Below are 14,256 nucleotides of genomic sequence, written 5' to 3' on the forward strand. Positions count from 1 at the left end.
GCATCTAATTAGGTGGAATCTGAAAAATACAAAACCATGTAAAGAAAATAAAAAATCAGCTGTAATGCCTACAATCAAATTAAATCCATATTTTTTGGCTTAATTATTTTTTTCAGTATACATATTCTCAGTCTTGCTTTCTCTCTATATATGTATATTTAAAATGACATGTATGATTTCTTTATTTTATTTTATTTTATTATCATTATTTTTTTAAGATTTTATTTATTCATGAGAGACAGAGACAGAGAGAGAGGCAGAGACACAGGCAGAGGGAGAAGCAGGCTCCATGCAGGGAGCCCGACGTGGGACTCGATCCCTGGACTCCAGGATCACACCCTGGGCCGAAGACAGGCGCTAAACCGCTGGGCCACTGGGGCTGCCCATGTATGATTTTTTTTTAAAACAAAAATAATGATTATACTGTTTTTTTTTTTTTTATGATTATACTGTTTTGAATTTTATTTTTCATCTTCACATTTGAGCATTTTATTTTATTTAAAATTTTTTTTAAGATTTTATTTATTTATTCATGAGGGACACAGAGAGAGAGAGAAAGAGAGAGAGAGAGAGAGAGAGAGAGAGAGAGACATAGGCAGAGGTAGTAGCAGGCTTCATGCAGGAAGCCCGACGTGGGACTCGATCCCTGGACTCCAGGATCACACCCTGGGCCGAAGACAGGCGCTAAACCGCTGGGCCACTGGGGCTGCCCAACATGTATGATTTTTTTTTAAAACAAAAATAATGATTATACTGTTTTTGTTTTTTTTTTATGATTATACTGTTTTGAATTTTATTTTTCATCTTCACATTTGAGCATTTTATTTTATTTAAAATTTTTTTTAAGATTTTATTTATTTATTCATGAGGGACACAGAGAGAGAGAGAAAGAGAGAGAGAGAGAGAGAGAGAGAGAGAGACATAGGCAGAGGTAGTAGCAGGCTTCATGCAGGAAGCCCGACGTGGGACTCGATCCCAGAGTCCTGGGATTATGCCTTGAGCCAAAGGCAGATGCTCAACCACTGAGCCACCCAAGCATCCCACATTTGAGCATTTTAACATGTTGCTAAATCTCCACTATGTAATATTTAAAAATTCAGTCGATTAAATATTTTATAATTTATTTAATCAGTTCCTTTTGTTGGACTTTTAATCTTATCAATTCATCTAGAAATATATGCTGCTAAAAGGTAAAGGCTTTGAAAGGGCCTAAATAGGCTCTCACCATACCTAAAAGTGTTAACGACCCATTTCTTGATTTCAAATATTCAGTGTTTAAATTTCTCCAGATGTCCAGTAAATATATTTGTTCTTTGCATTTTGTTCAGATATTCTGCTTTGTTCAAGTATTTAAATGACGTCTATTCATTGATAAATCTAGTTTGTAAATTGTGGTTAATCCATCTGGAATTTATTTTGACATACGGTATGAGCTGGGAGGTCTCATTAAGAAAATGCATGTGAAGATGTTTCAGACTATGCTTGGTCCACACCGAATGTAAGCACACTTTATGGTCTTTTTCCCTTTGGCCAGCCAGATGTTATTTTATTGTTTGTTAGAAAGGATCACACCCCTCCCCCCCCCCCGATTTTCTAACTTGTTCCTCTGATTTTTCTCTGTTCTCTAATTCAGTGTCTTCATATTCTTCTTTCTTTTTAACTTTCTCTTGGTATATTAGCTATCTCTTTATGTCTTCTTTTATTGAAAACTCTTTATTGCACACCTTGTATACACTAGGCTCCAAGCTGAGTTTTGGGAATACATGATCAGCAAGATAAATAGCCACTGTCCTCAGGAAGCTTTCGTCTGGTGGTTTATAGCTGAACCCAAACCTAATTCTTTTGGTTTAAAAACAGAAGGAATTACATATACATGTGTGTCCCTTAGTGTAGACTTGTCTATAGTGTATAACTTGGTGGGTGGTAGTGTTCTCATTATTGTGTAAATATTATTTTGACCCATATAAGATCATTGATATCCAGTCACTTTTAACCTATGGAAATGGCAATTTCCGGTAGCTCAAGCTAAGTAACATTTTAAAAATAATAGGCTTTATTTTTCAGACCAGTTTTAGGTTCATGGAAAAACTGAACAGAAAGTACAGAGAGTTCCCATACAGTTCCTCACCACTCCCTTCCAACGCTCTGGTACTAGCATCTTGCATGAATGGGGTGCATTTGTCATGATTGATGGGCCAGTATTGATACAGGATTATTAACTACTGTGCATGGTTAACATTGGGGTTCACTTTTCGGGTTGTATGTTATATGGACTTTGACAGATGACACATATTCACCATTGCAGTATCACACCCGTTAGTTTCACTGTCCCTGCACTCCCCTTATTCATCCCTCTCTTTTCTCGCGCCTCTTCTCCCCCCCCACCCCCCCCCCCCACACACACACAGCCACACGCAAACCCTTGACAGCCACTGATGTTTTCTCTGTCCATGGTTTTGCCTTTTCCAGAATGTCATATAGTTGGAATCTACTATGAAGCATTTTCGGATTAACTTCTTTCACTAAGAAATATACATTTAAGGTTCTTCATGTCCTTTCATGGCTTGATAACTCATGTCTTCCAATCCCTAAATAATATTCCATTGTCTGATGTACCACTGTTTGTTCATTCACCTCCTGGAGGATATCTTGGCTGTTTTTAAATTCTGGCAATTATGGCTAAAGCTGCTATAAACATTCACATATGGGTTTTTGTATGGACATATCTCTTCAACTAATTTGAATAATTACCAAGGGGCACAGTTGCTGTTAAGAAAATGTTCAGTTTCTAAGGAGCTACCAAATTGTCTTTCAAAGTGGATATATCATTTTGCATTCCTACCAGCAGTGAATGAGAGTTCCTGTTGCCCCACATCCTTGTCAACATTTGGTATTGTCAGTGGCTTGGATTTTAGCCATTCTCTGAGGTGTATAGTGGTATCTTGTGGTTTTAATTTGCAATTGGCTAGTGACCTATGATAGCATCTTTTCATATGCTCTTTGCTATTTCTATATCTTTGGTGAGGTGTTGGTTCAGATCTTTGGCCCATTTTAAAAAATTGGGTTGTCTGGTTTCTTAATGTGAAGTTTTAAGAGTTCTTTGTATATTTTGGATACCAATTCTTCACCAGTCATGTGTCTTTTACAAATATTTTCTCCCAATCTGTGGCATCTTCTCATTGTCTTGGCAGTATCCAAATAAACTTTTGAGATTTGTATTTTAAAGGGCAAAGGAACCTGTCTCCCAGGGATTGCTAGGTAGATGCCATTTTAACCCAGAATCCTGAAATGAAAACTCTTTGAAGAGAAAAATATCTTGAATCTTATGCCAGGTTTAATAGAAACAGCAAATAGGAATTTGAGTTTGTCAGTTGTTTTGCTATAATAGGATGGTGCTTGTGGGAAATGCAAGATTTGCAAAACCTCACACATTTTATAGCAATAATTAAGAAACTTAGCTGGTCAGTTTGAGAGAAACATAAAGAAAAAGTATATCCTGTTGCAAGGTCAGTATCCTGGCTGACCTCACTGTTAGATTTCACGATTATCCAACTTGATAAAGACCTACATAGAGCAACTTCTTTAGTGTTCTGAACTACTCATTCATTGGCACCTAAGGTATGTCAGTTTTAGTTTTGACTGATTCATTTGTTCATCAAGTTTGTCTTTGGTCAGGTGATGTATTATTGTCTCCTTATATATAATTTTGGACAACCTTAATGCAAGGAATACTTTTAAAAAATTATTATTTTTTAGAAAGACTTATTTCATAATTACTTCATATTTAAATTCATATGTTGAATTTGTATAGTAAGAGATCTGCTGTAAAAAGAAAACTGAGAACATAATTAGATTTCAAAACAAAATTCACAATTACACGTGACCAAAGATGAATTCTGTGGACTTTTAGTTTTGCAAATCTTCTAAAAGGTGTCATGGAGAAGAATAGGTATTTCTCTTTTTAGTTACTATATTTTAAAATGCACATATGATAGACTTGTGAGGAAGGTAGGAACTTTAATTAAAGCTAATACATTCTACATTCTTTCAAAAACAAACATATCCTTGTTTTAGTATAGGAAGTAAGAATGAATTTTAATTTAATTTTAATTTAAGGTTGTAATTTGGTTTACATAGTGTGTCATTTTTCACAGAGATGTTCTTTAGAAGGCCTTATGAAAATGTGCACTATATATTAGATACCTTAAAACATTTGTTAAGTTTATATATTCATGTGTATGTATGTACACACGTACACATACATACAAATACACTTTTTTTTTTTCTATCTGCACTGTGCACAGTCATGGCTAAATGTTTTATTACGTTTTTTTTTTTTTTAGATTTACTTGTTTGAGAGAGAGCACAGGAGCAGGGGGATGGGCAGAGGGAGAGGGAGAAGCAGCAGGGAGCCTGATGTGGAGCTCAGATCCCAGGACCCTGAGATCATGACCGGAGCTGAAGGCAGATGCTTAACTGACTGATCCACCAAGGTGCCCCTGTTGTGTTCAGATATTTAAATTTCAGGTTATTGTGGAAGAAAGAAAATTGTCTCAGGGAAATTAGAAACCCTTTGTTCGTTTAGGTTTTTAAAATAAAGAAATAACTGTTTTCTTTCCTAGCTCTGTGATTGGTTGCGTGTTAATGAAAGCTGTTTTAGGCATGCCTCGGCTTGTAGCTCCATTGGACTTCCTGAGACATCCTCTTTAAATGCTTACGTGAAGAACCTAGTTCAAGAGTGTATTAAGTCACCTTCTTGGGAAAGTAAGTCTGAAATCACTTATATGGATTAATATCACCAAATTGTTTTCAGAGAACTTTGAACTAATTTTTCAGATCAAGACAGAAGCTTAACCAAATGTGTGCCAATTTACTGATAATCAAATTTAGGTTTTCAGCCAAATGATGTGAATAATGAAATGTAAACTTAGGTTTCCTAACTTGTACTTTATCTGGTGTAGGACTTGAGATTTTAAACTATTTTTGTATGTTTTAAGAAACTAGTAAATTGCCAGAGTAGGAATTGGACACAGACAAATTTATTCTACAATTAGTTTTTGCAGGCTAGCTACTGCAGCCATGTTTCTAAAGCCTCTGTAAGTGGAAATATTTGTAGACCAATCAGTGCATCTTTTGTGCATTTGTTTTCAAAGCATCACCTGCAGTATGAGCTGATTGTGAAAAGTAGTTTTAGGAAATATTATGTTTGAAAGGATTGTTTTGTTTTTTTCTTTTTACCAGATACTTAGCCAGGATCAGTTTTCTAGCTTCTTTGAGGGAAATGTGTAAGAGTGCCATGAGGGAAGAACTATCAGCAGATTCATTAATTAGGATTATTTTTACATTTCTAATGCCTCTTCTTCATTAAAGTCCTTAGTGATAATTTGGGTAAATTGCATCTTTGAATTTAACGCATCTTAAGTTTCCTGGCTTTGTCTCAGACAAAGTCATTTTCATGTACCGATTCCTTTAATCTGATCGTGGAATAGGTTTTAAATGATCAGATAATTATCCTTCCGAAATACAAGAGTTTATCTGTTCTTCCTTCTTAGAACATTTCTCTTTCCTGTTTTTTTTTTTTTTTCTCTCTGTGCTGTTACTTGGAAGATTCTTTTGTTAGGCCTATAATAATAAATAAATTAGAGTCCCTGGTAGAGTACACATATGTTAAAGTCCCTAAAATACTTACAACCTTGTTTTATAATTCAGAATATATAATAGCATCAGATCTGAGTAAATATTCAAAATCAGATGAAACAAGATTTTTAGAATTTCTTCTGTAATATTCCTAGGACTTAAAATATACTGTTTATAATATAATATACCATTTTAAGTTTTTAAAAAACTTGAAATTTGATTTCAAGTGCAAAGGAGACATTTGTGTGTATTTTTAGTATTTTTGTTTGACTTTTAATGCCCTTGGCTGAGTGCCTTTATGAGGTTTAATTAGCAGTTACTGGGGCAGTTTTCAGAGCAAGTTAATAAATTCCAAAGCAACAAAATTTAGCTTGAGTTTCTGAACGTAAAATACACGTACTATTCAATTTTGTTTTTATATGAGGACTTAATTGCCCAAAACACTATATACAATCAGGTTCTACATCTAAAGTAGATTTTTTGGGGGGGGGGGGGGTTGGCACAGTTAGTATAGATAGATTTTACACTGTTGATTCAGCAAGAATATATCAATTGTTTTCTAAGGATCAGGCATTGGAGTCAGATATAAAAGCTATATCCCTCAGAGATATAAAAGCTATGCCCTCAGAGAGATCATCATCTAGCAAGGAAGTTGGTAGGTAAGCAGGTAATCCCAGCACAGTGCCTTGAAAGACATAACAAGCACTAGAATGGGGAACCCTTGTAAGCAGTACCTATTTGGAATGGATAGACCAGCAGAGGTAAAGGGAGGCCACCAGGTGGGTGACATCTGACGAGTGAGTAGAGATTAAAGGTGAAAAGTGGGAAGGAATATCCCACAAGGCTGGGATGAACTTGCATCCAAGGAGCTGAAAGTAGGTAGGCATCTATCTGTCTCTGTATTTATAGATCCATCATCTGTCTATGGCATGGAGCCCCAGAAGGAATGGTAAAGGTAAAGATGGCTATGAGGTACACACACACACATTATGTCTACGTGTGTATGCATATGGACACATATACTGTCTTGGACACGTTATGTAAGACAACAAAGCAATAGCAGCAAAAACCACACAAAACCAGCATCACCTATAAACAAACAAAAATGTTGAAGAGCTTTCAGGACAGGCTTTCTGAAGTACAGAAAGTGAAACATAGTTTGCAAGTAGCACTAAAGGCTTGTCAGACCTTAGACAGTGCTAAGATTAACCAAAGAGGGAAATACATTTGAAGAAGTGTATCTTAAATCAGTCCCTCAGAAAGGATATTTGGTAGAAAGATTTTGTAGTTAAATGATGTGCCTACTTAAAATGTAACCAAGAAATCTAGAGAAACAGAATAGCTCTGAAGTAATACATTGCAGTTGTACAACAAATTTTAAAAACAGCCTTGAGATATCATTGACATACATTACGCTGCTGTACGGTGTGATGGGTTTGGACTTATGTATATATGAAACTACCACATAGCAAGGTAATGAACATATTTGTGATGCTCAAAAGTGTTTTCATACCTCTTTTTAATCCTCTTCACCTTTCTTTCCTCCATGCTCCGGACGAGCCCCTTATGCTCTCCAACACTGTAGATTAATTCACATCACTTTCAATTTTTAAATTTCGTGGTAATACGATTTGACTGGTGATTCAGGGATAAAATGCATTAGGGTGACTAGTAATAGCCAGCAATTCCTTTGTTTCTTTAAAACCATTTTTTGGGCAGCCCTGATGGCTCAGCAGTTTAGCGCCGCCTTCAGTCCAGGGTGTGATCCTGGAGACCCGGGATCGAATCCCATGTCGGGCTCCCTGCATGGAGCCTGCTTCTCCCTCTGCCTGTGTCTCTGTCTCTGTCTCTCTCTCTCTCTCTCTCTCTCTCTGTGTGTGTCTCAGGAATAAATAAATAAAATCTTTAAGAAAAAAAAAATTTTTTTTTGCCTCCACTTGTCTGGCTTCAGTGAGCAAAAAGGGAGTGTAAAGAGGTATTCTCCATCAGTGCTTTGCAGAGTATGGTTTTCAGACCAGCAACACCAACATCATCTGGAAACTATTTAGAAAAACAAATTCTCCAGCTCTGTCCCAAGCCTGTTAATCAAACTCTGGGAGGGGGCTTACCCTCTGTATTAACAAAGCCTCCAGGTGATTCTACAATGTGCTGAAGTTTTGAGAGCCACTGCTCTCTAACGTGGATTTGCTTCCTGTGCTGGCAGGGTACTGAGGAAGCAGCCTATAGCAGAAATACCTGCCAGAGTGCATCTTCCATTAGAGGAGCAAGGTACTCTGTTATTACTGGTCTGGTACTGTGGCATTCCTGTCAAAAAAAAGTCAAAAGTCATTAAAAATCCACTACACTTCTGATGTATAACCTTCCCTTTCAGTATCGAAGGTGAAAAACTGCTTAGGATTTCAAACAGGATCTGTGTTTCTGAACTCTGCTGTATTTTGCTAGAGAGAGTGAAACCAGTCAGGTTAGCCACTTTGAGGACTCAACTCCTGTATGGGTCATAACGACAAGGGTAGTATTTACAGGCCAAGGCTTCCTGCTTAAATGCTATGGGAGTGGGGCTATGATTGGAGAGCCCTCATTCTCAAGTAGCACCCCTACCCCCACCTCCCCTGAGGTCAGGGGTGTCTGGTTACATGATTGCTCATGAATGACTTCATCTTAGTCTGTGTTTATGAATGACTTTTTAATGTAAATGTGGGGATGAAAGCATTAATGTGAGGAAAATGTTTCTGAGAACGAGTTTCAGTAACTCATCTTTACTACACTTAGAAATTTAGCCTACTACATTTTTCTGAATATCACCCACATTGGGTGTTGTTGTTTTTTTAATATGCAAATTTTTTTTACTGATTGTACCTAAATCGCATTTATAGCATTTTAATAAATAATACATAACAGAGTTTATCATTTTGTTGTATTTTTAACTGATTTGTCCTCCGTGCAAGTATGTTTTTACTACTATCTTCTGTACTATTCTAGTGCATTTATGTCAAAATATATTAAATTACCTCCAAAGTATGTGAGGATGTTTAAGAAAATGGTTTAAGTATTTAAGCTACTGGGCTGGAAAACTAGATGTGCTACCTAAATTTTTCTTGAGAATTGAGGTAAAAAGTGTGATTTCACTATAATCATATACCACGAATGCGAAAGAAATCTATTAATGGCTTATTTCATTTAATTGGCTTTCAGAGATGGGAAAATATTCATTTTAATCTGTTAACCATTTAATCTGTTTACCATGTTCTCTCTTCCACAACTTCTTCTAGAAACTGCGTAAATTCAATTTTTATAATAAACCCAAGGAGAGTCATAGGCTTTATTAGTTTGATTTCATAGAAGATGACCTAAACTTTGTTTTTTAGGTTTTTCTTCTATTTGATTTAATTTAATTTATTTTTAATTTTAATTTTATTTTATATTTTAAAGATTTCATTCATAGAGACAGAGAGAGAGAGAGAGAGAGAGAGGCAGAGACACAGGCAGAGGGAGAAGCAGGCTCCATACAGGAAGCCTGACATGGGACTCGATCCCGGGTCTCCAGGATCACACCCCAGGCTGCAGGCGACCCTAAACCGCTGCACCACCGGGTACACTATTTTTTTGAGTGTAGTTGACACATATTGTTGTGAGTTTCAGCGTAGACCTAATCTTTCTGAGAGGAGAAACAGTTGTCCAGGGTCCCACAGCTGAAAAGCACAGGACTGGGGTCAGACACAGGTCTGAGGCTTCAGAGCCTTTGTCTGGAACCCATCCCATCCTCCTCTGCTTTCCTTTTAGCCAATTCTCTTCTCTCAACTGAAATAACCAGAATTGCCTCTCATCTCGTTACCTTGAATCTCCTCTTGCTTCCCCTACAGTCTATCTTCCACATTGTACTTGGAGAAATCTTTTTAAACTACCAATTTGGATCTACAGATGTTTCCTCCCTTTATATTTCTTCGCTTTAACCTCAAGTAGCTTCTCCTTGCCTTTAGGGTAAAACAAATTCTTTGTATGGCCTGCTAAGGTCTGGGATCTCTTCCCCAGCTGTCTATGTCACCTCATCTTTGGCACTCCCTCCCACACGTGTACCCCTGCTGCACTGGCATCCTTCCATCCCCTGGAATGTGGCCCGATGTGCCACAGGTCCAGAGGGCCTTCAGTATGCTCTTCTTTCCTTGGGAAAGCCTTGTCTCCCTCCCCCTACTATTCATTTCCCAGCCGCCTTTTTTTTTTTTTTAAAGATTTTATTTATTTATTCATGAGAGAGACAGAGAGAGAGGCAGAGACCTAGGCAGAGGGAGAAACAGGCTCCCTGCAGGGAGCCCAATGCGGGGCTTGATCCCAGGACTCCAGGACCACGCCCCAAGCCAAAGGCAGACGCTTTAACCACTGAGCCACCCAGGCGTCCCATTTCCCAGTCTTCTTGCTCAGCCCAGTTGTCCTTCATGGGACTTTCTTTTGTTCCGGGACAGATGAGGGCACAGCCTCCTCGTGTGCACTCCCTTCACCCATTTTATACCACTCACTACAACTCTCATTATAACCAAGAGCTATGCTGGAGGCCATTGCATTTTATCTCAGCACTTGTACTTTGATATTGATACGACGTAATCATTTGGCTGTTTTCTTCTTGAAACATCATCTTTAAAGGATTTTGCTAATGCTTTGCAAATCTCAATTCTCATTGGTTAAGCAGGAGAAGACCGCTTTATGCCTGACTGGTTCGAAGCCAAGCTAGTTGCGATGATGGTCTTATTGGCTGTAGATGTGGAAGGAATGAAATCTCAGTATAGGTAAGTGTTTCTAAACTTGTAAAGAAAGCTTTTTTTTTTTTTTTTTTAAAGACTAATCCAATTTATGGTGCCTGTTCAGACTTTTCCATGATTGGTATGGAATTGATCACAGTATATTAAAGGGAGAAACTAGGAATTCTGGCAGTACGCTAAGGATTTATTTAAAGTTAATAAATGGATAGGAATAGGGTCTTGTTAATCTTTTGAGGTAAGTTTAACTATTAGAGAAGGTCAAAAAACACTATGTACAGTAATCACTGCTTTTGTATAAGAATATTACAAGAGAGGATTATAAGACTCAAGCATAAGATCAGGTAAAGAAATTTACAGGGTTTGACCCCTTTGTAAAAATATGTAATTTTTTTTAAAGTAGTACAGATAAAACAGTCTCATTTATATTTTGAGAATGTGCCCAGATTAGTTCTCACCAGATGATAATCATTGCAAAATAGCTCCATTTGCTAGTGTATTTGTGCAATAGGCAGTTAATTTGATTAACATCCAATCTCTTGTAGACAGTTTTAGTGTGAAAGTTGATTCTAATGGGTTTTTTTTAATAAACCCTTATGATTCTTTGTAGTTTTTTGTTAACTCCTCATTTCCTTCGTGAACATATATTTGTTTTGTTTTTTTTTTGAATTACTATAGCGAGGTCTCAGCATTTCAATTTACAAATAAATTGGGTATAAGATTTCCTTCCTACTTGTGCCTAGAGTCGAGCATGGTATGTGCTTCCCTGTGCTTTCTTTGAGAGCACACTGAAAATTTACTGAGAATGCACAGACTGAAAGGTCAGCGAGGAGGCCAGAGGGGAAGATCAGTTCCAATAGGTGCTAGGTGTCTGGATCGTCCATAAGACTCATTCTGTCTAATTGAATCCAGTAGCTAAACAGCTCCACAAATTAGAGATGGAAAATAATTTCTTCATGCTTTTGAAATGCTTGATTTGGGCATGTCTTTTAATATCTAGTGAAAAGCGGAGAACACAGAATGTATTAAGGATATTCTTAGATCCTCTTCTGGAATCCCTTATGAAGTTTGGTACAAATGCCTACATGCCCTTGCTGAAAACTGACAGATGCCTCCAGTTGCTGTTGAAGTTATTGCACACTTGCATGTTGAAAGGTTCCAGTACCCAAGATGGTGAGGATACAGAGTTTCTGTTGGTGTCTTGCTTGGTATATGGTTGGTGTCTAGAATGAGAGGAAATTCCTGATCTTTTCAAATAAAAGGATTACCTCATGCATTCAGCAGCTCCTGACTGAGTATCCCTTGGTGGTGCTGGGGATACCACAGCGGAGGCACAGATCCTCTGCCCTCATGGAGCGAACATCATAATGTTCACAGTCGCGGGTTACTGTTGATTTTGGAATGTGATTTTATTTTTCATTGATGCTCACTCATTGATTTGCAGACATGAAAATGGTCCCTGTTTCATATATGTTTAAGCAAGATCCATTTCTAATGGCCACTCTGCTAGAGTTGCAGAGATTAAGCTAAAGCAGCAAGAATGGTAGTTTCATAATTACTTATTTTTAAATATGTTTGTCTCTGAGCACCTTCGAAGTAGAATATACTTCATACAGAAAGTATGGTGGTAGTAGAAGCATGGAGCCTTTTCTTCTTTCCTTAAATGAAGATGCATGCAAGACAAGAGCTGAAAACCCACAGACACTAGAGACACTATTCACAGAAGAGCCTTGATTCTCAATTTTTTTCCCAGCAGTTTCACTTGGAATTTTAGAAATTTGCTGTTTGAGAATCCTAGGGAAACATCGGTATTAGGCTCACCCTGAGGTTAACGTTGATAGGATTAGATTTTAATATATGCTTATGAAATTTTAAAGCTAGTTTACAGATTCTGATATTTTTAAGAACAGCAGCAGAACCAAATGCTGTACAAATAACAGTAATTTTTATAAGCTTTTTGTCTCCTTAAGGGCATAAATTTAGTTTCATTTGACATGTTTTGATTATTTGTAAAAATAGGGTTAGTGCTTTCCAGCGCGGGACTGGGTTACAAGTACCCTTCAGAAAATTGTGATATTTCACACACACACGCACACACACACACGAGTGTGTGATGGTTCTATATGTTTGATGCCAAGTGATCAAACACCAGTGAGCTTATTGCCTGACCCAAGGACAGATGTACCTGTTACTCCTCAAACCCGCTTTTGCCTCATTTTGACTTTTGTCTTTATCACTTCCAAGTACTTTCAAAAATGTCTTCACTTCATCGATAGATATTCCCCAACCGTGTAGTGTCTCGTTTTCTTGCTTTTGTGCTCTGTAGGAATGTTACTTCACTGTAGGAAGTCTTCTGTAACTGTTTTCATTGCATGTGTTTCTAAGATTCATCCACATCCTTTCTTAGACTTCATCATTTTCCCTGTTGTATAATCATCCTTTGTACAGAGATGACACAGTTCATGCATATTCCCAGTGCTGAACTTTGGATTGTAGTTAATACTGTTATGTATCATCCTGTCACAAACATGTTGTACATGTCTTCTGGGCCTGGGTGTGTGTCTCTCCAGCATGTGTACTGGTTCCTAGGGTCTGTGCGTATTCAGCTTCATATTATAATGAAAACCATTTTTCCAGTTTTCTGTTCCAAAATGTGTGCACATCTTATGTTATTAGCAGCAGCAGAACATGAGTTCCTATAGCACTTCATGCAGGAATTTATGTCACCAAGTTAGAGCCAAAGAAGTACCTGCTTAATTTTAGTAGCTGTTGGCTTTCATACAACTGGTAAACCATATCAAGCTTAATTAACTGTAAATAGATCTTAATCCTGAAAGATTTCTTTTATTGAGACAAGAGAAAAATAGAAAATAGTTATGTCCATTTTATAAATGAGTAAGCAGTCTGAGAATTCATTACCATACCAGGGTCAATGAAGAAATAGTGGTAAACTCAGAAAGTGCTTACTGTGAGCAGGTGAGATTGAGGTTTGGCAGTATGCTGCTGTTTGAGGCAACACTGCCTTTTGTTTAAAAGGTTTTTAATCTAATTTTCAGGATTTTATTATGGAAATCCTTAAATGTACAAAAAAAATGGGGATACCATAATAAATCTCCATCATAGCTAAAACAGCTGTCATTCTTATGTCTTTGAGAGAGTACTACTGTGATTTCCATTTTTACTCCTTTTTTTTCCCTTTTTTTTTAAACCTATTAACGCTCAGAACATCACATGGGGACAAAAGCAGTGGAAAGAAGGGGCTCAGTGTGGAATCTCTGGCTGGATGTTTTTCCCCTTTTCTTCCCCTTAACCTGCAGCGGTTACTGTGCTGATCTTCAAGTTTTGAAGATATTTAAATCTTAATAGGGGAGGGGGCCAACTGTGAAAAGCCTTTGAGCTGGATTTGGGGAATTCATTCAGCAAATATGTATTGATGATCTGTATGCTAAACACTGTTTTGAGCACTGTGATGTCACCATGAAAAATAGAACATCCTTGCCCTTGTCGAAATTTCATGTATTACAGGGGACTGGGGTAAGGTTGGAAGAGGGATAATAAGCAGTGATTACATACCATATATGGTAGTTGCACAGGTGTTGGGGAAAACAAGGTAGAGACGTGGGATGGGGCATGCTGGGGAAGAGCTCAAGGATTGTGGGTATAGTTAGGTTGTTGAGGAAGACATCCCTGTGAAGGGAACAGTTAGATAAGCAAAGACTCTAAATGTTTCCCTCTGCCCTAGTGTTAAGAGTGCACTAGGCAGGGGGCAAGGGCAGAGCTCCAAAGACCAACTTCCAGGCTTGCATGAGGTACTAGCCATGGAAACAGTTGAGTTGCTAAGGGCAGTTTAAGTGCAGGGGACCTGCTGGCT

The 14,256-nt window shown here is 37.6% G+C and overlaps 1 protein-coding gene across 8 annotated transcripts in view; it reads left to right on the plus strand.

Moving 5' to 3' along the window:
* TARBP1 (tRNA guanosine 2 -O-methyltransferase TARBP1) overlaps positions 1 to 14,256 on the plus strand; it is an 83,416-nt gene that overhangs the window by 18,960 nt on the left and 50,200 nt on the right. For 5 of the 8 annotated variants that reach the window (XR_012001074.1, XR_012001075.1, XR_012001077.1 and 2 more), the window contains exons 10-12: positions 4,623 to 4,764; positions 10,316 to 10,415; positions 11,386 to 11,558. Coding sequence is in view for 4 of the 8 variants with exons in the window: in XM_026008775.2 (XP_025864560.2) it covers positions 4,623 to 4,764; positions 10,316 to 10,415; positions 11,386 to 11,558 (415 nt within the window). In the remaining 4 variants the exon portion in view is untranslated. The remainder of the gene's footprint in view (positions 1 to 4,622; positions 4,765 to 10,315; positions 10,416 to 11,385; positions 11,559 to 14,256) is intronic. The other 3 variants (XR_012001076.1, XM_072755946.1, XM_072755948.1) reach the window with 1 other exon arrangement.

This window comes from Vulpes vulpes, chromosome 4 (assembly GCF_048418805.1).
Source record: "Vulpes vulpes isolate BD-2025 chromosome 4, VulVul3, whole genome shotgun sequence".
Taxonomy (NCBI): domain Eukaryota; kingdom Metazoa; phylum Chordata; class Mammalia; order Carnivora; family Canidae; genus Vulpes; species Vulpes vulpes.